The sequence below is a fragment of the Balaenoptera musculus genome, chromosome 7, assembly GCF_009873245.2.
Source record: "Balaenoptera musculus isolate JJ_BM4_2016_0621 chromosome 7, mBalMus1.pri.v3, whole genome shotgun sequence".
Taxonomy (NCBI): domain Eukaryota; kingdom Metazoa; phylum Chordata; class Mammalia; order Artiodactyla; family Balaenopteridae; genus Balaenoptera; species Balaenoptera musculus.
In genome coordinates, this window is record NC_045791.1 from 44422586 (window position 1) to 44447965 (window position 25380).

General features: G+C 37.6%; 1 protein-coding gene and 1 non-coding gene across 2 annotated transcripts; one reads left to right on the forward strand and one right to left on the reverse strand.

Annotated features, from left to right (window-relative positions):
- Positions 1-5943: 5943 nt before the first annotated feature.
- Positions 5944-24537, forward strand: GCA (grancalcin). Its single transcript, XM_036858097.1, has 8 exons — positions 5944-6069; positions 10258-10416; positions 15352-15421; positions 19251-19294; positions 19570-19717; positions 23186-23299; positions 23638-23696; positions 24349-24537. Exons 1-8 carry the CDS (start codon positions 6043-6045, stop codon positions 24373-24375), a joined length of 648 nt encoding a protein of 215 aa, XP_036713992.1. The 5' UTR covers positions 5944-6042; the 3' UTR covers positions 24376-24537.
- On the reverse strand, positions 16571-16679 carry LOC118898579. The gene has a single exon (XR_005020728.1). It is a non-coding gene; the product is annotated as a U6 spliceosomal RNA (small nuclear RNA).
- Positions 24538-25380: the final 843 nt, after the last annotated feature.

Genomic DNA, 25380 nt, shown 5'->3' on the forward strand with positions numbered 1-25380 from the left:
TTCCGTTTCATCACTTTAAATATGTCCTGCCACGCTCTTCTGGCTTGCAGAGTTTCTGCTGAAAAATCAGCTGTTAACCTTATGGGGATTCCCTTGTATGTTATTTGTTGCTTTTCCCTTGCTGCTTTTAATATTTTTTCTTTGTATTCAATTTTTGATAGTTTGGTTAATACGTGTCTCGGTGTGTTTCTCTTTGGGTTTATTCCATATGGTACTCTCCATGCTTCCTGGACTTGATTCACTATTTCACTTCCCATATTAGGGAAAGTTTTGACCATAATCTCTTCAAATATTTTCTCAGACCCTTTCCTTTTCTCTTCTTCTTCTGGGACCCCTATAATTTGAATGTTGCTGCATTTAATGTTGTCCCAGAGGTCTCTGAGACTGTCCTCAGTGCTTTTCATTCTTTTTTCTTTATTCTGCTCTGCAGTAGTTATTTCCACTATTTTATCTTCCAGGTCACTTATCCGTTCTTCTGCCTCAGTTATTCTGCTATTCTAGAGTATTTTTAATTTCAGTAATTGTGTTGTTCATAACTGCTTGTGTGCTCTTTAGTTCTTCTAGATCATTGTTAAATGTTTCTTGCATTTTCTCCATTCTGTTTCCAATATTTTGGATCATCTTTACTATCATTTCTCTGAATTCTTTTTCAGGTAGCTTGCCTATTTCATCTTCATTTATTTGATCTTGTAGGCTTTTACCTTGCTCCATCCTCTGTAACACTTTTTTTTGTTGTTTCATTTTTTTTTTTTTATGGGTGGTGCTGTAATCCTGTCTTACTGGTTGTTTGACCTGAGATGTCTAGCACTGGAATTTGCAGGCAGTTGGATAGAGCTGGGTCTTGGTGCTGAGAAGAGGACCTCTGGGAGGCCTCACTCTGATTGATATTCTCTGGGATCTGAGGTTCTCTGTTAGTCCAGTGGTTTGGACTCAGAGCTCCCAGCACAGGAGCTTGGGCCTGACCTCCGGCCTGGGAACCGAAACTCCACAAGCTTCATGGCACAGTAAAAAAAAAAAAAAAAAAAAAAGGAAGTAAGAAAGCAAAAAAGGAGCAGTACAATATCAAAGAATAGAAAACAAACTAGGGGGCTTCCCTGGTGGCGCAGTGGTTAAGAATCCGCCTGCCAATGCAGGGGACACGGGTTCGAGCCCTGGTCTGGGAAGATCCCACATGCCACGGAGCAACTAAGCCCGTGAGCCACAACTACTGAGGCTGCGCGTCTGGAGCCTGTGCTCCGCAACAGGAGAGGCCACGACAGTGAGAGGCCTGCGCACCGCGATGAAGAGTGGTCCCCGCTCGCCGCAACTGGAGAAAGCCCTCGCACAGAAACGAAGACCCAACACAGCCAAAAATAAAATATAAAATAAATAAAATATAAAATAAATAAATATAAAATAATTAAAGAAACGTTTAAAAAAATTAAAAAAAAAAACAAAAAACAAACTAAAATTAGAAATATAAAAAATATATTAGGAAAAATAAAACTATAATTGAAACAACTGCCATAAGGTAAAATAAAACCACAACAGAAAAAAGGAAAAAAACGGGGGGGTGGGGAGAGGGGAACAAGCCAAAAGGAGAGAACAAAAACAAAGTATAAAGAATAAAATAAAATTAGAAAAATAAAAGATTTATTAGGAAAAATAAAAATATGAAAGAATCAACAACAATGATCAAAAAGGTAAAACAGAACCCCAATCTAAAAGAGGAAAAATAAAGGAAAAGAACAAAAAGAAAAAGCCTTGGCTATGGGCACGGAGTTTAGGTGGGGGGAGGGGGTGGAACTCAGGCAGGGGCGGGGTTTAGTGTGGGGTGGGACCTTCGTGGGTGGGGAGTTGACGTTTGAGTGTGGGGCGGGGCCTCTGCTTAGGACCTGCTGCAGAAGGGTAGAGGCAGCCCATTGAAAGGAGGGTCTCCGGAGGGTGGAGTTCTGGAGTTTGGAGGTAGGGCCCTGAGTGAGGGTGTGTGGGTGGGGTGTAGGCCCAGCTCGTGGGAGGGGGTCTCTGAGTGTAGAGGCGGGGCCCTGGGTGGGGGTGTAGGGGCGGGGCTTGGGTTCTGCGCGGCAGGAGGGAGGCTCAGAGGGCAGAGGATTTGGCCCAGGAGCCCAACAGGCTTCCCGGGGCCTGAGTGGACAGGGAAAGCACTGGCCCCGTTCCCTTCTGTTCCTTAGCACCCCTCCCCTACTGTCTCCCCCAGCGTCTCCCCCGTCGCCGCTGGACCCCTAACCGTGGGTGGGTCCCGCTGGGTGTAGGAACTCCTCCCCTCCCCCAGCCGCCCCTCAGGGGTGCTGGTCCCAGAGGTCCGACCTTTACTTTTGCTCCCCCTTCCCTCCCTCCCACTCCCTCAGGACCTGCGTGCCTGGAGGGGGCCTAGGTGGGCAGAGGATCCGGCCTGGGATCTCAACAGGTTCCTGGGGGTCCGAGTGGGCAGGGGAAACCTGGCCACGCTCCCTTTTGATCCTCTGCCTTCCCAGTGGTTCCCCAAGTTCGCCCTTCGGGCGTGGGATCCCTTCCCTTCCCCCAGCCGCCCCTCAGCAGCGCCAGTCCTGTCCCGCATCCACTTCTCCTCCCCCTTCACTCCCCCCACGCCCCACATCCTACCCGGTAGCTGGCTGTTCCTCCCGTCCCCTTAGGTGTGCGTGGTCCCCCACCGGTGCCTGGTAGGTGCCCCAGTTGTGAGGAGACGCGAATTCCACATCCTCCTAACATGCCATCTTGAGTCCGCCCCTAAAATTGTTTTTTATACATTACATTTTCATAAGATATTGTTCATACAATGCTCACTGAATCATGGGGCAAATTTTCATTACTATTACTGTTGGGCTGCACTAAGCAGCCCTGCAAGCCCTGTACTTACCCAGCTTCAAGACGGAAGAAAGAGCCCAGAGTCAGCAACAGAGACATCAGTGGTTTATTGGATGGGGGAGCTTAGACATCTGAAGCAAGGTCCTGGAGCGACACCCCTCCATGTGTGGGGGACAGTGGGGAGGACATGGGGCGGTCTTTGCTCTGGGGACAGTGGGTTACCAATTATAGGGGGAATTGATATCAGGTTGGCTCATTGGTTACCAGGAAAACCAGCAGAGGAGCAGCCTCTCACTGCCCCTTTGATAAGCTATCACAGTGGCTAAAGTAGCAGCCATTAGCTAAGGCCTGGGGCAAGTATGTAGGGAGGTTAGTCAGGTGAGTAGGAAGCAGGCCTGGTCAAGCAGGGGATATATAGAGAGCAAGAGAACAGCTATCTTGGGTGGGCTGATCATACAATTACTTAAAAAAAATACTCTTTATGGACTTATTTGAAATTGTAAGTTCCTATACTAGAAAATTTATAATATGAAATACTAGGTTTAGAGACAGAGATACAGCAGACTATAGTGTAGAAAAATCCTCTCTGTATCTCACATGATAGTGTATGGGAGGTAAAATCAATTTCCCTTTACCCTTCTGAGTTCTTGGCTGAGATCTCTATGACAAAAAACAGGTGAATAAGAGAAAAAAAAGCCCAGAGGTTTATTAACACGAATCCTCATGTATGCATAGGAGATACCCAGAGAAAAATGAAAAATGAATAATTCTCAGAGGTGGCTTAGAACTTCAGCTTAAATACCATCTTCAGCTAAAGAGAAAAGAAAGGTGTGGGGAAACTAGCTACTGGGAGGTTACCAGGAAAAGAAAGATAAACAAGCATAAGATTTGTCATGCAGATTTAAGTCCCTGCCTTCTTTATTGATAAGGGACTAAACTTGTCTCAGAGTATTCATCTCTGTCCTTCTTGGTAGAGAGGGGAAGAGGGACACTTTGGTCCTGCTGTTAGGTAATTGGAGAGTAGAGAGCTTTTCTTGTATCTGTTTCTTCTTAATTGCCTTCAGTTCAAAATAATCCTTATGCCAAAGTGGCATATTTTGGGGTGGCATATTCTGCTACCCTTCAGTAGGAACTTCCCTGGGTAGTTCTTTCTCTAAGAAAGAGACACATTGCCTAGAACTTGAAAGATCAGATATTTTATCCTACTTGCAAGCTAACAAGTAGCCTGCCACAATTTCATAGAAGTTGACAGAAGGCGTGAGATTCCTCTGTCAGAGACAAAGAACTTCGTTACTTACAGCACAGGCAGCATGAGCTTCAGGTTCTCATGCATTCCTTTTGCTCCCAAGTCCCACTGAGTAAAATGGAGCTCCTAGGTGGGTGTTGCAGAAGCAGTGGGTTTGAATCAGCATGAAGGAACTCTAAGCTTAGGAAAGTCTTGCTAGCAAACCTAAGCAAACTTTGCCCTGGAAGGAGAAATTATCTTTGCTATCTTGCAGCAAATCTTCTCTCTGCCCTTGAGGAAAATACTATCCCTATCCTGAAACTACATATGTAGAAATGCAAGGAACCCATGGAGTTTTGACAAAAATGTAATGCATCGGTAAGGCTAGTATGATGAAAAGAAGATGCACAAAAATTCTGACCAGCCATTTAGACTAAGATTGTAAATGTAAAACACTTGATCCTGAGTATTTCTTTGAATACGCAGTTAATCAATTAGAATAAAACTTCGCAATGATTTGTTTTGCTTTGTAATGCTTTATCACTTGATGCTTTAATGAGTCAAATGTTCTTTCCTCTTATCAAATAGGTTTTACCATCCCCCTTTATTTATTTATGCCAATAATTTAACCTCACTGGCTAAAGTATTTCTTATTGTGTTAGGGGAACCAATGCACATTTTGTCAAGAGTGGCTTGTACCTTAGCAATCTTCCTTTCTCTCTGTCTCTTCCTGAGAAAATTAGGTTTCACAAGGTTCAATAGCTTCCTCCTCTGTAATGTAACTGACCAACAGTTACTCAGTTTTGCAAGGTTGATTTCCTCAGCTAATACATGACACTTTCTTCCACATCCTTATTCTTAAGAAACATTTTAGCAGTTGTCTTATTCTTCAGAGATAACTCAAAATAATATCATTATGGTCTTTTTGTTTGTTTTTAAACTAAGTCTACAACTGTCCGGTCCCTGTGTGTGTCCTGTCCTTTTCAAGCTGGAGCTGCAAAATTCATTTGAGCTCCAGAGAAAAGCAGAACTGTCAATGACTATTACTTAATAAATCAAAGTAATTGAGCATTTAACTTTGCACCGAGTGATTAAAAACCAAGCTGTTCCTCGGTGGATATAATTAGGAGGCACAACTTAAAGAGTTTGCCCAAATGTTGAGTCATTTGTCGGGTTGCCAGATAATATATAGGATGCCTTGTATATTATCAGCGTGTAAACAGCGAATAATTTTTTTGGTATAAGTGTATGACCCATGCAATGTTTGGGACATACTCATATTTTAAAAATTTCCTCCTTTTTTTAGAATAAAATTTAACTGGACATCCTGTATTTTTATTTGCTAAATCTGGCAACTTCTGGTCACCATTTATGTAACAAACTATAATAACCTTTTGGTAAAACTTGGTGTCAAGAGAGTTTTAGCTCAGAAGCACTACCTTTGGAGTAGAGGTCAAGGTTTCATAGTTTTGATGATGTGACATCAACGCTACGCAAAAATAGACGTAAGTAACTCTTCAAGTTTTGAAATTCATAGATACGTATTCGGTAGTCCAGCTTCAAAAGAGTGGAGGTTAAAAGAAGTCATGCACTTGCTGGTCTGGGGTTTCTAAGGAGAAAAGAAACCGACCTAGAGAGCCTTTCCAAAAAGGGTGGAAGTTACTGTTGCAAAGGGTTCTCGGTTTAGCGAGGAGAGAGCGCAAGACCCAAGCGAGTCAATAAAAGAGGAATAGGAAAAGGCTGGGCGCGTGAAGCCAATCAGAGACGAGATGGATGGGACTAGCCTCGGGGAAGGGGCGGGCTTAGGTACTATAGGCTCCGAAGGGTCGGTCTCAGCCAATCCGAGCTGAGTAGGGCAGAGATGGACTCCGGGAGGGGTTGGTCTCGAGGAAGTGAACGACGCGGCCGGCGAGTCTATCATCCTCACCTGCGCCTGCAGCTGCACCTCCGCTTTTCGCCCAGCCTGGCAGACGCTGAATTGAAGGGTGACGGTTGACGTTCGCAAGATTGTCATGGCCTACCCGGGATACGGAGGAGGGGTGAGTCCTGGCCGCTTCGGCGCGGCCTCTGCCTCCGCGGGGGGTGGCACTCCGGCGGGCGGTGCCAACGTGCCGGATCCGCCTTCGGTCGGTCCCTGCTAACTTCGCCCGCCTCTGGTACTCGGCGGCGCCGGGACTTCGCGCCGTGCAGGAAGCCGGGGCTGGGGCCGAGCGGGGAGCCGCAGGTGTTCTGGTCCCTGAGGAACCCTTAGACGAGTCCTTGTGGAGCCAAGGGTGTGGAGTGTTTTTAGAAATTTCTTCCCTGGAATGGAGGAACAAAGCATCCTTTTTCTTGTTCCAGTAATCTTTTGTGGTCCACCCTCCGTCCAACCCTCCTAACCCCCTCTTCTCCAGTTTTGCTAGACATCCTTTTCCTGAATTTTTTGACCACTTCTTTGCTGTTCTCTATGTTGCTTATGAATAAATTAAGGTATGCTAAATGTCTTCTAATGTTTACTATTCTACCAAGGACAGTGTTCTTGTAGACTTTTTGGGCGGGGATGGGAGAGTGGGGAGGTGGAGAAAATTATACTTTCTTATGTAACTGTTTATCCTGCATCATTTTTGGGAATTGGGAGTTGTGATTGTAGTATCCATTATGGTAACAGGAAATAAAACAAAATTTAAAATTTCAATTTACATACATATTTATATTTTAGGTAAGTGTTATAGTGTGATCAGTATTTTCAAGCATAATGATACATTTTAAGCATAGAAAGCTTATACAGATGAGGAAGAAATAGAATAAAAAATAATTTCCAAGAATAAAAGGAAAAAGGTAAAATTTCTAAATGTTCCAGAAGAGCCTTTTCATTTCTCTTTAAAAAAAAAAAAAAATGGGTGGGAGCAAGTATCAGATCATTATAGTATGTAGATAGCAACGGATACTTTCCAAAGAGTGATGTAAAACATCATTTGTGAATGTCGAGATTTACAGTATATTAGGCATTGCATTCTTTACAACTATTTAAACTTAAGAACGTCGTATGTCGACATAAACTGTGGCGAAAGGTATATAACTTTTCAACATCGTTTTAGGGATAGGGAAGCAAATGTTTGAAGAACACTGACATAAGGTACAGCTGGTATCCTGAGGTATGAAGTGGAGTTCTATGCATTGGCCTCTCACTTGTTTCCTCTCAGCCTGTTGTGACTTACTACACAGTTTATATGTGCAGAATTCTCCAGGGTTACAGATTATATGATCTAGTTTAACCAAAGTAACCCTCACAAAATGGACAAGTAGTTGAAAATTTCTGGGAAGAAACTAGGGATCAAAGATAGTACTGAAGATTCAAAAATGTGCAAAACTACCTGAAAATGACATTGCTGACACTTTTAAGTCCAAGGTTTTCTTCAGTCACATTACCAGGTGAGGACAATGATGACCTAATGATCAGTTCTGATTCATTTGAAACTATTGGGAAGACAACTTGAAATATGAATTTATTATAAACTACTTTTCAGGGTTTACTTTGTAGGCTATAGGGGTCCGAGCTTCCCTCCATGTGGGCCCTTCCACATGGGTCTTGAGCTTCTTCATGCTGGCCGTGTTCTACGAGAGAAGCTAAAGCTGCTAGCCCTCTTAAAGTCTTAAGCGTGGAATGCTTGCGGTGCAGTTGCTACCAGATAAAGCTGAAACAGGCCCAGCCCAGATTCAAGGGAGTAGAGAAAAGTCTTTGCCTTTGCAGGGGAAAGGTTGCAAAGAATTTGCAACCATCTTCATCTGGTCACCACCAGGCTCTGACATTTTTGGATTTTGGAGAAGTTAATATTGCGAGACAGGAAGGAAAGGTAGATAGAAGGTTATTCCTAAGGCCAAGTTCTTCATATAATACTGCTTGCCTGACTTTGATTAAAACACAAGTATGCTGAACCCTCCAGGCACACGTGGAGATGCCACAGTAGAGGGTCTATAGCCAGTCTCCTGGCACCAACTCAACATGAGTTTTTCACTAATAGGCTTATATTTAGTTTGGCCTCTCTTCTTAGAAAAAAGTTTTTTCAGTTTTTCTTCCTTCTGTGAAGCTTAAGGTGTGAGGGTCTCCAGTAAGCCTTAATTTCTTGGATATGCCCCACGCCTTGATTGCCCTCCGTGTCCTTGGAGGCCTTGGAACCAAAGTCTAGGTGTTTGTTATTGCCTCAGAGCAAAAGCTGCGTTGGGAATTTTGCTAATCCTTTTACTCTGGGTCTAGATTTGTCCCCAATATTGGCTTGGAAGTTTCCCCGTATGAATGAGGAAATTTTACCTTTTTCCTTTAATATTAAAAAATAATATTTTATGAAAATTTTTTATTTTTTATTTTTTTGATGAAGATTGATCTTATCCTAGTTACCCTTATTAGAAATAGGAAGTTTTTTTTTCTTAAGTCAATATTTGTAATTTATAGAATTTAGATACTTTTAGAAGGCCCATTTCATTTACATTTTCTTTTTTTTAATTTTTTAAATTTATTTTATTTACTTATTTTATTTTTGGCTGTGTTGGGTCTTCATTGCTGCACACGGGCTTTCTCTAGTTGGGGCGAGCAGGGGCTACTCTTCGTTGCGGTGCGCGGGCTTCTCATTGCAGTGGCTTCTCTTGTTGCAGAGCACAGGCTCTAGGTGCACGGGCTTCAGTAGTTGTGGCACGCGGGCTCAGTAGTTGTGGCTCGCGGGCTCTAGAGCGCAGGCTCAGTAGTTGTGGTGCACGGGCTTAGTTGCTCCGCGGCATGTGGGATCTTCCCAGACCAGGGCTCGAACCCACGGCCCCTGCATTGGCAGGGGATTCTTAACCACTGTGCCACGAGGGAAGCCCCTACATTTTCAAATGTATTGGTAAAGAGATGTTCATAAGCATTTGTTAATATGTATTTTTTAATTTGAATTCTCTTTGTGGTTATATACACTTCTCTTTTTTATTCCAGAAACTGGCCTGTCCTTTAACAGTCTGTCTCTTTTCAAAGAATAACTTTTAAACAATCACTTTTTTTTTCAAATTCATTATATTGTTTTAATGTTTATTGTGCCCTTTCTTATACTTCATTGCTTCATAATCTAGTTTTTGATCCTTGAGCACATTTCCTGGAGCTCCCATACTTCCTGCATACCTTTTGCCTTTACCATATCCCATGCTGCAGCTTTTCAAACTGCCACTAAAGGCTCCTACCTTTTGCCTTTTTCCCCCTCTTAGAATTCTTTTCTCTTTTTGCCTTCCATCAATCTCTGCTTATTCTTCAAAGATGCAGATCAAGATTTTTGTTCCAAATAGAATAATGAACAATCTTGACACTTCTTCCTCCTCCAGACTCATTAAAAACAGTGAGTAAGATGTCTCTCTAAGATATAAAAAAATGTATACCAAGTTCCAAAGTGAAAAGAAGACAGTAAGCAGAGCCATAGCAGGAAACAAACAGTATGTAGTCTCTGGGGTCAGCTTCATATTTGAATCATGGTCTACTTCCTACTAGCCATTTGACCTTAACTAATTCAGAAACCTCTTGAAGTTTCACATCCTCAACTGAAAAAAGGATAGTACTTTCATATCTCACAGAGTTGTTGGGAAATCAAATCACATGGTAGATGGAAAGTAGTTAGAACAGTACCTGCAATATAAAAAGCTCTCAATAAATGTTAGCTGAGTATTATTATTGTTGGTATTCTCGTTGTTGTTATTCTTATCACTTTTGAAGAGGACCATTGTTGGAACTATCACTTTATTGTTCTGTTCATTGTTATCTTGCTTTTTAAAAAATAAATATTTTCTAGTGGAGGGGATGTTTCAGCCCTATGCATTTTCCCATGATTCATTCACAATTTTGTTGTATTGTATTTACCATGTATTCTATGTATGTGTCTTTAGGTATACTACTTCTTAGTTTTACTCTAGGTGAAATTTTCTTGTATTTTTTACTTTTTGCTTCTTGTATTTTTTACTTTTTTAAAGTGTACCTCATTCTTAGAGGCTAGAGACTTCTTTTGTCTTTAACACTTTAAAACATGTTGGATAACGTTTGTTAATGAGCTGAATTAAGTAATGCAGGGCATCTCGCAGTTTGTAGCTAACAGCTTTTGTGATAATTTGGGAGCTTTCAGTAACTCGATTTTTGCTTTTCAACGGACTTCTCGTAAGTATTTTCTTTTAAACCAACTTCAGTGGATAATGGGTAATATTTGTATTAATAACCTTCTCCTTTTTCGCTCTTGTAGTTTGGAAATTTTAGCAATCAGATGCAAATGGGACAGCCAGTGCCAGGAACAGGGCCGGCTGTGCTCCCTGGTGGATACCCTGCATGCCCAGCTTATCCGGACAGTTATTCCTCAGCGGGAGACCCCATGTGGACATACTTCACTGCTGTTGCTGACCAGGTAAAAAACTAAATATATAGCACAAATATCAGTTTTATAAAATGATTGCAACTTAAAACAAATGTCAACTCTTTTATTTAGTATGTCATTTTAAATGTATATGAAACTTGCATTTTAAACTTATCTAGACTAATTTTCTTCTTGAGATCAGAGATGAGGGTAGTCATAATTATCTCATTAAAAGGTCTGTTAGTTTGATGTCTAACACGTTAGGAGTAACCAGGGTGGTGCGTGGAGACTGAGCCAGATAGGATCTGGGAAAAAGAGATCTCTGTAAATCTCCTTGAGGAAGCTGGGGCATAGTATCACAAAGGAGACTTGTAAATTGTGGATGTTTCCGGGAGAGGCTTGATGGTAAAGCAAATCAGGAAAAGATAAAGGAAACAAGGCAGAATGAAGGGGCAAATACCAGACTAATGAGCAGAGACAGAGATTCATACTTGGGTCTCAGTCACAATCCATGTCTCTTTTCTTTCATAGTGGTCAAGAATGATTTATTGAGTGCATAGAATTTCATAGAAGTTTGATAACATTTTCCATTCATTATTCAGTCACTTAAATGTTCACTAGGTCCCATATGCCTTTCTAGAAATAGAGGATATGCACAGAATTATTACATGTGGCAGACACTGTTTTGGCTACCCGAATTCCTTTCAAAACCTCCTTTTCCCTTTTCACGTGTGGTAGCGGTTGGAAAGCCCTAATACCATCTCATACACTTTTGTGTAAAGGTAACCATGTGCCATAAGACTGGCCATTGAGAAATAGGTGTAATTTCTTTGGGATACTTTCCTTTTCCAAATGAGGAAAGCTTTCCTGGAACTAGTGTTGGCCCTTTCTCCTCCTTCATCCTACCTGCCTGGAAAGTGGACTTGCAGTATGGAGGTGCTGCAGCCATCTTGTGATCTTGAGGCAACAAGCTTGAGATAAAGGCCTATGGATGGGGAATGCAGAAACATGGAAAGAGATTGATGGCCTCATTAAGTTGCCACAGAGTCTTGTTCTGCATAGCCCCAGACTTCTTGTATAAAACAATAAACATTGATTTGTTTAAGCCCCTTTTATAACATTTTCTAATTGTTTTGCAGCTAAATGCAATCCTAACTGTTGCATTATACCACTCTTATCTGCAAGGAACTCTTAAGTATTGGTAGTATAATACTGGGAATAACTATGTTATCTATAGCTGACTATATAATAAATCCATTTTATAAAATTACAACTTAAAACGTAAGAACCAGACATATATATTTAGAGACTTTTTTTGACTTAAGAACTATTTCATTGTAACAGTTGTCAACAATGATTTGCTATGATTGTACTATTTGATACTTTCCTTAAATTTTTCAGTCTTGTGCTTTTGAATAATTAAATTCCATAAGGACATGGCCCTTGTCATATTGTCTCTTACCCAGGAGGCACTAGGATAATATTAGTCATTGAATGGATGCATAAACTATCTCATTTTCAATTTTTAGTCCAAATATTTAGACAGTTCTCTTATATGATGAATTTTGTCTGGCTTTAAGGGTTCAAGTGTAGTATCAGATTTATACATTATGATCCTAGAACCTAATTACCAAACTCACCTCTGCAGCTATATTCTTTTTGATAGGCCTCATAATTAAAGATACTCTATGAGAAATGTCCAATTAAAAGTTTCTGCAGTGTCCCTTTTTATAGGAGGATGTTTTCCTAACAGTAATGATTCAATCATCAATTGTTTCAGGGAAATTCTGGTTAGTACCTTCATGAATACACACATGCACACACACACGTATACACACACAAGTATCTTGATTATACCAACAACTTTAATGTGCACACTGCTTGCATTTTTCCACACAGCAGCTCTGTGAGGTAGGCAAGATGGATGTACTCTTATTATAGATGAGTAAGTAGAGATTAAGATTGATTAGCCTAACAAATAGGACTTGAACTTGAATATCATTTCAAAATCTTGCTGCCTATCAGTTAAACTAACCAAGGGCAATTGATTTTTGGTTAATTATCTATATAAAACTCTTAATATTTAATTAGAAAATGCAGTTTTCTACCACTAATGATAAGTGATTTAGTCGAGGGTTTAGATAGTTGATCACAATCCTCAGCTCAAACTGCCTGTAAAGAGATCCAAAATGATCACTTGGATTTTCTCCGTATAATTTAGGAAGACACTGCTTGTTAGTCAGTTAATTAAGATAACATGTTTTTGTAAAAATGTATGAAATACGGGTATGAAGTAATGTACCAGGATAATGCTTTCTGATAGTGATAAATAACTTTTAGCAAAGCTATTCAGGTTGTTAGAAAAACTCCAAAATTCTATAAAAACGCATGTAAAATAGAATTTCATTCATTAATTAGGTTTTAGATTTTTAAATTTAATCCATACTTGAACGAGAAATTGTAATAGTTTCAACCTTTCGAAATAGTAAATGAATATGGCTACAAAGTGTCAGAAATGACTACAGTTTAGTGAGGAACCAAAGGAATTATCTTCATTCTACCAAACAGCTAACTTGCTTTGTACTAGATACTGGGCTAGGGTCTGGGGATGAAAGATAAATGAAACTCAGATACTGACCTAGACGATCTCTGTCTAGTCAGGGAGATAGACCTGTGGGAAATGATAACGGTACAGGGAGAGGCGTGCTCAGGGTGAGTGAGTGAAGATGATAGCAACACCAGGAACATCCCTCCGACCCTTGTACTTGTTCTCTTGGCCGAGAACTGCACTGTCCAAATTACATAGAGTGTGAGCCACGAATGCAAGCCACATGTGTAGTTCTCAAGCCTCCAAGTAGTGCATTTTAAGGAGTAAAAAGAAACAGGTGAAATTAATTTTAATAGAATATTTTATCTAACCCAGTGTATCAAAAAAGATTAACATTTCAACATGTAATCATGTAAAACTTATTAATAAGATATTTTACTCTATGTCATGGTTACTAAGTCTTGGAAATCTGGTGTGTATTTTACACTAACAGAACATCCCCGTTCAGACTAAGCACATTTAAGTGCTCAGTGGAATGTAGGGCTAGTGGCTTCTGTTTTGGACAACTCGGGCCTAGAGCACTCTTCCCTCAGATGTCTGCATAGCTCGCTCCTTCGCTTTCTTCAGATCTTTCTCAAAATTCACCTTATATCTGAGGCTCTGCTTTACCATCTGTGTAAAATACCATTGGCCTCCTCACCCTACTCCACAACACTCCTTCTTAGCACCTTTACTCTGCTGTATTTTTTCCCTCAGCACTTACTACCATCAGATGTAATTTCTGCTTTACTGCTTCTCTCCCACCACTAAAATGTAACCTCTGTGAAGGCGAGGAATTTGTTTTGGACACTGCTTGGTACTTAGTCCATTTAATGGTGCTTGAACATGTTAGGTTGTTCAATAGATGTATGTTAAATGGATGAATTTCTGATTCTTTCTAAATGGAAGATATCTGTTTCTTAGCGTATTTGTTTTAATGATTGCTCTATAAAATTCTTTCATCCTGTATGAATTTGTTCTAAAATGGTTCATGCTTGTGGACTGTCTTTCTGAACATGAGATTTTTCCATATACTTTGGAATATTGGTTCCTTAAACTTACAGTGAGTGAAGTTTTTGTTTATTCTCCTCACCCCCCCTCACCTTTTGTCCCCTTCCATGTTTCCCTTCCTCTCCCCATGTCACCCTTCCGTACCTAGTGGTTTTGTGACTTTCCCCACCTAGACTGTGTCCAGAATCAGATTTCACTGAAATATAAAATCCTTTGCCTTGAGTTAAGTTGTTCTAATAAATACTTGGGTTTATTTTCCAGAAACAGGCAGACTAAAATACAATAAATAAACCAGTACATACTTTAATATCTTAAAAATGTAAAACCGTCAGGTAAATCTAACAGGCTTGATAGACCTAAACAGGGTCAATATCAAGAGACAAATGAAGTGAATGATGCAAGAACAGGGTCAGATCCTTTGTTTAAAAACTGGATATTTATTCACAGAATTTTTGCGTTAATTCTTTTTTTAATATTGCATTAAAACATTACTGTGACTACTGAGTTTTCTTAAACTTCCTTATATTTAAAGGTTAGTCTCTCACTTGCCTGATAATGTTTATAATACTCCTTAGAAGTGTTTATAATACTTCTTAGAAGCAGTTTGTAAAAGTTTTTTTTCTTGGGTTCTTACAAATTACGTGTTTTAAATTTGCCTCCGTAATCCTTTCTCAGAGATGTTGTTCTGAATTTGTGACAGTGTATGTGATGCTTCCAAGTAAATTACTCTTTATTTTTGTAGAAAATAGGATGAGGTACTGAAACATAATGAGAGTATTCAACCTGTTTCACTTCCATTGTGGTTTCTTGTTTGTGATAAAAAAAATTTTTTTCCCATAAGAAAGTCAAACAAGAATATTTGGACAAAAAATCAGAGGGGACTCTAAAATTTTGCTGAGGTTAATGCTGTGGAGGAAAAAGATATTTTCTCTTCCCAGTTAAAGATTCAGTATCCTTTAGAAATAATCTCCCCTCAAAATGGGCATGAAAGGAAAGTGTTTGAGACTTCTCTGAACACATTTTAGCATTTTAGGCATTTTTCTAACTATTTTAAGTAGAGGTATAATGATTCTCACAAGGTATTACTTTGCACTATTATAGGACAGAGTGATTATGCTATTTTTCAGAAGTAGAGAATATAACTTATATTTGAAATGCCTGAATAATTTAATAGAATAAAATTTGATTGTGAAAAAAGTATTCATGTTGTGTGATGTTCTCTAATGTGCCTTTGCCGTCAATAATTATCTCTATAATTTTGTAGTTGATAATAGAGTAATATTTTGAAGACTGCATATTTATTGATCGGCCTAGAACAGTTAGTTAGCATTTTAGTATGCTTTTATACAACTGATTTTATTAATCAGGTTATAATTATTTTGTAACAGGATGGTGAAGTGGATGCTGAAGAACTTCAGAAATGTTTAACACAGTCTGGAATTAGTGGAACTTTTTCTCGTGAGATCTTTTTTTTCCTCTGTTAAAATTGGACTAGGAAATTCATTTTCTAACTTTTTTGTTTCCATACTTAAAATATTAAAAAAAATTTTTATCACAGATATACATGCACATAGTTCAAAGAGCCAAATAATTCTGCAAAGCTTGTTATGAAAATACTGTTCAGCGTGCATTCCTCCCTCCCCGATGTTAACCACTCGCAGAGAAAATCTCTTTAAAGTTCTTCAGCTAATTCTTTTGAAATTTGCCTCCATATCTCAAAATAGCATGCCTTTATCACTGTTTATTTTCAATTTTACTGATCATCAATTATTATGTCCTGCTGTGGGTGATGAGGAGGTAACCCTCTCACCTGTGTCCCTGTACTCCACACAGGAGCTCCCCTCATCCATCTGCTGTTGAGTAATTTTCATTAGGTCACTAATCAGTATTTGCCTTATTGTTACTATCTAAGTGCTCTTCCTGAGTCTTGTGATAATATATGATTAATTTTCCTTTTAATGTAACTTTTTGCTTTTTCTGAAATTAATCCTCATCCAGGAGCTTTCTGTTGTGCTTCGTTTTCTGTGCATAGCTGTCATGCTTGCACTCCTTCTGGAGCCCTTTCTTCTCTCTCTTGAGTTGGATCTCCCCTTCATTCCATCCCTGTTGTCATTTTAAATTCGATAAAATATATTGAATTAGCTTCTTAATAAAAGTGCATGGGAGGTAAAGTTTTTGAGACTTTATCTGAAAATGCTTTCATTCTGTCCTCAGAATTAAGTGATTGGCCAGGTATAGAACTCCAGATTACAAATCATTTTGACTTAGAATTTTAAAAGTATTGCTCCATTGTTTCCAGCTTCCATTGTTGCTTTATCTTTTTGTTTCCTGCCTGTATGTCGTTTGTTATTACTGTGTGGAGGCTTGTGAGATCTTCTCTTTGTCCCTAGTCTGAAATGTCACAGTGCTGTGCCTGTTTGTGTGGGGAATGCAGTGGGCACTCCTAATCTGGAAACTCATTTGCTTTAGTTCAGTGCTGTTTTCTCTATTTTCTGTCTCTGGAATGCCTGTCTTCGGACTGGGTCACTTTTCTTACCTTTTCTCTCCTACCTCTTATTTTCCTCTACTTTTGGGGAAATTTCCTCAACTTTATTTTCTTTTTCTTTTTTAACTGTGGGACGCTTCGCAGAACAAACTTGCATGTCATCCTTGTGAAAGGGCCATGCTACTTTCTGTATTGTTCCAATTTTGGTATATGTGCTGCTGAAGCGAGCACTCAACTTTATTTTCGAAACCTTCCATTGAGTCTTTCATTTCTCCTATCATGTTTTTAAAATCCAAGAGCCTTTGTTCTTTTTTCATGAATGCGATGTCTTTCCTTATCTCTCTGAGATTGTTAATGTATTTTTTTTTTAAGTTTTTTTCTTCCTACATAACCTACTTCCTCCAATTTTTTTTTCCAGGTTGTTTGTTTGGCTATCTTTCGCATTAGGTGCTTTTCTCAGGTGTCTGATGATCCTAGCTTGCTCATATTTAACTAAAATGCCAGTTAGAAGCCCTGAGAGCCAGGCTGGGTGTTGACTGTAGACTTCAGAGTCTGGTGGTTTGGCCGGGCAGTGTGTCCTCCCAACACTGGGTATCAGGATCTTTCGGGATTTCCTTTGGGGCTGGTTGTCCAGTTGATCTTCCGTCTGGAGGGGAGGAGGGAGGACTCAGCAGGGTTCTCAGTCTTTTGTAAATTGTCACTGAATTTCCTTGTTTTAGTAGATAGCCCTGTCCTCAGCTGTGCCTGGTTTCCTGCAGTGCACAGTGCTCTCCAGAGGATAAAACCCCAGATGTCTACTGGCGTGGGAGTGGACGGGGTAGCCATCCATGTAGCTGGAGCGAGGAGGGGATTGGGGGCTCTAAAGGCTCCTTACATAGACATTCAATCAGTCCTTCGGTTTTTGTCTCTACATTCACACCCATTTTCAGAAGTACCGCCAGTTCTTAAACGTTTGGAGTCTCCTCCAGGATAAACCAGGCTGCTTCTCAGGCTGTCTTATTGCAAGTTCAGGAAGCCACTTTCTCAGATCTAGGTTGTCAACTTAGGTCCACCTACTTTTCCAGCTTGCAAAATTTTATTCCTTTGTTTCCTCTCTCATTCTCTTTTTCTCTCAAGGATTACAACTTTAGAAATTCAGTTTAATTCTGTCCATTCTAATGGGGTGTGGGGAGAGAGGGAAAATCTGTCAACTTTCCTAAAAATTCTCTCCCTCCATTCTTTGTCAGAGATATTTAATCTTACATATACTTGGTCCTATTTTGAGATTGATTGAAGTTCTGCTTATTTGATGACTCAATTTTTGTCATTTATTATCATCTATTCAGATTCTCCCACTTAATGAATGTGTGCCATATTAACTTTAAGGCAAAACGGATGTCATTTACTTGACAAAATGATGGAATGCCATTCCAGAGATTTCTCCGCCTCCTTGCCTGAGTAGTTTTTGTATGAAGGAGCGCTGGTCTCCAATCCTGACTCCTCCACCTGTGAGCTAGTGAACATGGGAAACTTCATCTTTCTGGGCCACAGTTGCTTTATTTGTAAAACTGGGGCTAGGATAGGTTTGGCATGTTTATGTGAAATCACAAAACACACACTACCTGGCTCATAGTAAATGCTATTCACTGTCAATTGAATTGTCAGTCTGAAAATACTGTAACCACCTATTCTAACATTGACACCATATGAAACATTTAAAGCTCTTTTAACTTTGGGATTGTTCTATAATTTTCTTTAATGGGTCTAAAATTTAGCTGAAATAGTTTTTTTCTTTATAAAAATTTCAAAATATTTTATCAAATAGCATAAAGTAAAATAATTTTAAGCATTTTTACTTATTTATTCATTCATTTATTTTAACGAGTTACTAGTAAGAACTTTGTAAACTTGACTGAACTGTACTGACATATCTCCTTTATCGGGACTATGTAATTAGTCTTGAGATAAATCAGCATGCTAGTTGAATGTAATTGTGATAAGGTTTAGAAAAATTAAATTCTGCCTAGTGAGTCCTCAGTTATAGTTCTTTAAACATGAAAGTGTTAATATTCCTAATAACCCCTGATTTTAAGATAGCAAACTGTCTTGTTATCTTGATTTCTTCTTCCTTTCTTTTCCCCTCCCCCGAGAAAACAGTTGCTTTCAGTTCTGAAGCTCATCTTTTTCTTACTTGGTTGATTGCAGTAAAACTACCAGATGATTTACCTACATGCAGATCCATCTTACTTTACTCTCTAGTATGTTCTTTGTCAACTACTGTTTCTGAAATGGAAATTTTAGAATTGCCCCTCTGTTCCTTAAAATCCTTTAGTAACTTCCATTGGTCTAAAGCTTTAGGGTGGCATTCAAGACTTTCGTGACCTGGTCCTCATCTGGCTTTCTGAAGTCATTATATGCCTCTGCTTCCTATATACCCCAGGCTTTAACCAAATCTCTAACACTTTCAAGTTTTGTGATCTCAGTGTATGACAACATCTACTTAAACCTGACTTGGCATTTGTGTTAGGAAGACTGAAACCCTCCTTTTCTCTTGTTTAATTTTCAGTATTTTATAATTGCTTATTTAATTACCCAAATCCCCTTACTAGATGTGAGTAGTATGAAGGTAGTAATTTTTATTTTAGTCTCTCTTTTTTTTTTTTTTTTTTTTACTATGCATGCCTAACATTCAAAGTTTGTTCATTGGGTGATTGTGTATGTTTGGCAATTTGTAAATGTTTTGTTTTGAAAACAGAAATTGTTGTAATTTTATATAAATAAAATCGGACAGAATTTAATTCAAATAATAAATATGTTTTATAGCCTTCAGTTTAGAAACCTGCAGAATTATGATTGCCATGTTGGATGTATCCTTGACTAAAAATAGAAAATATTGGAATATAGAATATTAAGGCAATTGTTAGATATAAATGATCATAGTAAACTAGAGAGTTTAACAATACTTTGTAACGTCCTGTTTGAATTCCATTCTTTTCCATTTTTACACAGAAATCTATTTATATGCTAAATTTGGCTAACTCTTGCAGAAGTGAGCTTACAATTTGTTAGTCAATTATTTGGAGTTTTGGGTCCGGGTAGATTCTTTGGTATCAAAACTTATTTTTGTTAATAAAACTATCAGAGAGATTACACAGGAAAAATGGGATTTAATGAATTCAAAGAACTTTGGGCAGCTCTTAATGCCTGGAAGCAAAATTTCATAACTGTTGATAAAGACGGAAGTGGCACAGTAGAGCATCATGAATTGAATCAAGCCATTGCTGCTATGGGTAAGAATATTAAATTCTTTAGAATCGATCCAGGTCATCTTTGTTCTTTGATCAGATGAATCTTAATTGTTTAAATTTGCTAAGTAATAAAAGGGTATATTATTTCACCAGCTGTTGTCCAATATGATTTCAAGGTTATAGATACATTCTGATTAAAGACCTTTAACAAAACCATTTTATTTATGAGTTTTCCGAAGATGATCTTTCATACATTCTGGTTGATAAAACAATTTCTGAATTTCCTATGTTGAGTATACTTAAATTTATTCTAATTGTTTGTACTCACTTACCATTTATATTGTATTCTTTTGTAACTTGGTAAGATCTCTAATTTGACAGCAAAGGTTTATCTCAATTACAGGTCTCCATACATAGTCTAGCTTTCTGGCAGTAAAAACTGTTTTTTTTATTTTTCTTCTTTTTTTTATGTAGTGTAGAACACACAGCAGACACCGAAAAACCTCAAAATGGGAAGTCTACATTTTAGAATATCTTAAAAGACTGTAACTTTATTTTTAGCATATCTCTGATAAGCTAAGGTTCTCAGTCTATTTTCTTTCAAAAAGTGATAATATAAATGGTGTTTAACTTGTTTACAGTTAGTGCAATTTTAAGTAGTTTTCTTAATTGTATTTACTTTTGTGATTTTATTTACACTCATTTTTAAACAAAATTCTTTTGTAACAGAACTTTTTGAAAGATTTTTAACTTTCAGAAATCTGAACCAAGTGCAAATTATCTCAAATTCCAATTTAAAGTCAAAGCCATGATTAGTTTCGTTGTATAAATAGATGTTTTAATAGATGGTCATTTTAGGGACAGTCCTGGCCATATAAACATGTATAGTTCAATTATAGAGTCTTACTTCCTAATGAATTAAACTTGGTTCTTAATTCAGCACAGTGTTGGAAAATTAATATAACCAATTGCAAAAAAGAAAACCACCGAAGAGTTCACATAGGCAGTTGAGTGTAACAAAGAGGTATTCTGTATTTTTCAAATTTAAGGTCTTCAGATATATTTTAAGATATTCAAATTATTTTTGCTGAGAATGCTATGGGAAGTCTTACGAATTTTATCGTCCCACATCCAGATCATAATTCTCTAATAGACAGCTCAGGGCTTATTTGCATATTATTACATTAGTTTGCATATATGACTTCTATTAATTTATACCTTTCCTTTCATTTACTTTTAGCAAGTTTCCTGGATTGTATTTCATTATAGCTATGCATAGAATTATCTTCTGTTGCATTTTTTTTTTATTATTTTTCCCTTTGACTGGATTAATGTCTTTTGTCTAAATCTACTAATCCATTAATATATAAAGACAATAATTCTAGGCCAGCATTCTTCACAGTAAAGTGTACACATCTCATTAAATACATAAGACCATCTGTAGGGGTGCAACAAGTGGAATATATTAATTTATATTTTTAATTACTTTTATTCCATTCTTTTTAAATTTTAGTTTTATATATACTTTAAAATGTAAATAATCAAATAGTAATTCATGTATAGAATTTAAAACTAAATGAATACACATATAATGGGAGTGAGTGATCCAAAACTTTTTACTCATAGAAGTACACATTCAAAAACTTTTGGAGTCCACTGGGCTAGACAATAAAGAACCAAGGAAATAGTAAGAAGACTGTGGTTAAGATGAAAATCTGTGAAGAAACAGATTAAGAGTTATAGGACAAAATGGAATAACATTTTCCTATTTCTTCCCCCTCTGAGTAACCATGTTGATTCTCAAATTTTCTTTGACTATAAAAGACACTTGTAAGCAATATAGTCAATGGGAAATATAGGTTTGAATGATAGCAAAGATCACTAATAACCTTTGCTTTGCTATTCTTTTTTTTTTAATAGATTTATTTATTTATTTATTTTTTATTTATGGCTGTGTTGGGTCTTTGTTGCTGTGCGCGGGCTTTCTCTAGTTGCAGCGAGCGGGGGCTGCTCTTCATTGCAGTGCGCGGGCTTCTCATTGTGGTGGCTTCCCTTGTTGTGGAGCACAGGCTCTAGGCACGTGAGTTTCAGTAGTTGTGGCTCGTGGGCTCTAGAGCGCAGGCTCAGTAGTTGTGGCGCACGGGCTTAGTTGCTCTGCGGCACGTGAGATCTTCCTGGACCAGGGCTCGAACCCATATCCCCTGCATTGGCAGGCAGATTCTTAACCACTGCGCCACCAGGGAAGCCCTCAATTTCATTCCCTTTTACGGCTGAGTAATATTCCATTGTATATATGTACCACATTTTCTGTATCCATTCATCTGTTGATGGACATTTAGGCTGCTTACATGACATGGCTATCGTAAATAGTGCTGCAGTGAACACTGGGGCATCATTCCTTTTTATGGCTGAGTAATATTCCATTGTATATATGTACCACATTTTCTGTATCCAGTCATCTGTCGTGGGACGTTTAGGTTGTTTCCACATCCTGACTATTGTAAATAGTGCTGCAATGCATATTGAGGTACATGTGTCCTTTGAGTTATGGTTTTCTCAGGGTATAGTAGTGGGATTGCTGGGTCATATGGTAGTTCTATTTTTAGTTTTTTAACGAATCTCCATACTGTTCTCCATAGTGGCTGTATCAATTTACATTCCCACCAACAGTGCAAGAGGGTTCCCTTTTCACCACACCCTCTCCAGCATTTATTGTTTGTAGATTTTTTGATGATTGCCATTCCAAAGCAATCTACAGATTCAATGCAATACTTATCAAATTACCAATGGCATTCTTCGCAGAATTAGAACAAAAAATTTTACAATTTGTATGGAAATACAAAAGGCCCCGAATAGCCAAAGCAATCTTGAGAAAGAAAAACGGAGCTGGAGGAATCAGGCTCCCCGACTTTAAACTATACTACAAGTTACAGTAATCAAGACAGTATGGTACTGGCACAAAAACAGAAATATAGTTCAATGGTACAGGATAGAAAGCCCAGAGATAAACCCACGCACATATGGTCACCTAATTTATGACAAAGGAGGCAAGAACATAAAATGGAGAAAAGACAGCCTCTTTAATAAATGGTGCTGGGAAAACTGGACAGCTACCTCCAGAAACACCCAGAGCTCTGATATTCTTTAAAGAACTATAAAATTACAGGGTTGAAATATTGATGCATTAAAAAAACCTGTGACATACACTAGACCTTATTTCAAAATCAAAATATATTTTAAAAACACAAAAAGATAATTATTTTCTTTTTCCTAGCTTTCACTTTTTTACAAAGCTAGAATTGTGAGAATTATGTACCACTTCACTCTTAGTAATGAAACCTTTGTCTGATCAATTTCAATCGGAATGTGTTTTGTTTCTAATGTATATTTTTATGTAATGAATTTTGAATGTTAATTTGTTTTATGACTTTATTAACAAGAATGCATTGTTTGTTGTGTTCTTTTGATGTTTAGTTTTGGAAGTTTTAATCTAGCAATCCCTTTTTCTAGGTTATAGCTTGAGTCCTCAAACATTAACTGCTATCGTTAAACGTTATAGCAAGAATGGCAGAATTTTCTTTGATGATTATGTTGCTTGCTGTGTGAAGCTTCGAGCATTGACAGGTATGGACCATTTATGGGTACAGTATCATGTAGCTATTTTCTTGAATGGTGTCCCTCACTTTTTTCAGCAAGTTGATGGTATTATGTGTTTTCCCCCTTTATTCACTATTAAATCTAATCAGAGTTTTAAGGCTTTAAAAACTTAGGAATATAAATAGTGAAAAATTGTTATAGCTCAGTTTCGGAAAGTTTTCTTCATATCTCAGTTGCCTGGGACATAAAATCACTTAAGATTTACCTGAGTATAAAATTATTCATTTTTTAGTACCTGGGGACACCAAGTATTTAAAAGTATAGATTTTAAATTATAACAGAAAAAGTAATTTTTTTGCTTAAAGATTTCTTTAGGAGAAGAGACCACTTGCAACAAGGGGTTGTGAGTTTCATATATGATGATGTAAGTATCCTGTATTATACTTTTTTGATATTTCTACTGTGTTCTGTATATGTTTATAGTTGTCAAAAAATTTAAGTGATCTCTGGTTTCAGTACTGGAAATAATATATCTTAGAGACCATATTCTTTATGTTTTTCAGCTTAACGCAAACGTAAGATTCAATAGTGGTAGAAATACCAATTTGACTTTATAGTAAACATAAAAATACTTTTAAATTTTATGACAGGCTTTTGGCAGTTTATGTTCCAAATCATTTTTAAGGGCAAAACTACCATTGCTTTTATAAAGAGTAATTTCCTTGTGATGGTCTTTCTAAGAGAGATAGGAAATTTTCATCTATGATAGGTAATGGAACTGTTCATTTCTCATTTCAGATGGTTGCTATTAACCTGATTCCAAGTTTGTTTGTTTTGTTTTTAACTGAAGGAAAGGTTAAATTTCACATGTTCTTCAGTGTTTCAAGGTTTTGTTTTGTTTTTGTTATGTAGGAATTATAGGGTCAACTTTACCCTACTAGTATAATACAGGTTTGAGTTACAAGCCTTAGAAACTCAAAATTTCTACTCTTGTGAAAATGCTTCTGTGGAATATAATTAATCAAAACCAAAAACCATTTTGTTGTTACCAGCTGGTGATTTTGCTTATGTATTAGTTTTTGCAGGGCACTATGGCAATTTGAAAGTCTAGAATTTGAAGGCTGAAGAAATACTGTGAATTTCTGTGCTTGGAAGAAATGAACTGAACTACTTTGAATTAAAGCTTTGGGGGCTTTTCCATGTTCCTGTCTGTTAAATTTCTTCTCTTTCTATGTGTTTTTACTTTAGCTCACCGTGCAAAGCAGTAAAAGAGATGTTTTTGTATTTGGAATATTTATATAAATATATATAAATTTATAACTTTAGAGATATCTGCATAATAAATATTGGTGTATGATTAAGTGATACAAATACCTCTTAGTTTTAATTTTCTTTCTTACTTACAAGATAGATTATATAAGAAGCCAAATGATGAAAGCCTAGATAAAACTAATTTATACTTACCTGAAGGTTACAAATTATACTTGGAAATTTTGTTTGTAGTTGTTGGTATTTGAGGGTGAGCCAGAAGGGGAAGCCTAGATTTTGCGCCATCTTTGTAATAGGGTTTGTTCTTTGATCACATAATCAGAGAACAGAAACTCATGAGTCTTTGCCTGTGAAGAAGAAAATTGTAGTTCCTAAAATTTTATCTTAAATCACCTTAGGTGAACCATAAGTTAATCTATGGTGAAATAAAACTACAGGAGGCATTGTTTTTCCTTTTTAAATTTTTTGCAGTATATATTTTTCTTCAATATGTTTTATTGTCTTCTGTGGAAAAAAATTCTTAATAAACATAACTTTTTTCTCTGCACTTTATAGGTAACCTAAAATGGCATCTTTTTCTAAATCTAGATTTTTCTGGAAATGACGTATTTTTAATGAAATGTCAATATTTAAATTTGTCCTTTTAAGCTAAATTGTTTATACATAATGCTGTTAACTGTTTAGAAAGTTTAAAAAACTCCAGTAATCTACCGCTTTGTTTAAGCGTTCAGAAATTATAAGTTTGACTTTCTTGACAACATTAGCCAGTGATTTTGGCATTAGTAAACCAGTAAGTCTTTACCACTAAGTGTAATGTGGGTCCTAAGCATGGTAGGCGT

Excerpts from the sequence above, each read along its gene's own strand:
- GCA (XM_036858097.1), top strand. The coding sequence starts at position 6,043 with ATGGCCTACCCGGGATACGGAGGAGGG. Across the intron at positions 10,417-15,351 it reads TCACTGCTGTTGCTGACCAG|GATGGTGAAGTGGATGCTGA; the intron begins GTAAAAAACTAA and ends ATTTTGTAACAG. Across the intron at positions 23,300-23,637 it reads GAAGCTTCGAGCATTGACAG|ATTTCTTTAGGAGAAGAGAC; the intron begins GTATGGACCATT and ends TTTTGCTTAAAG.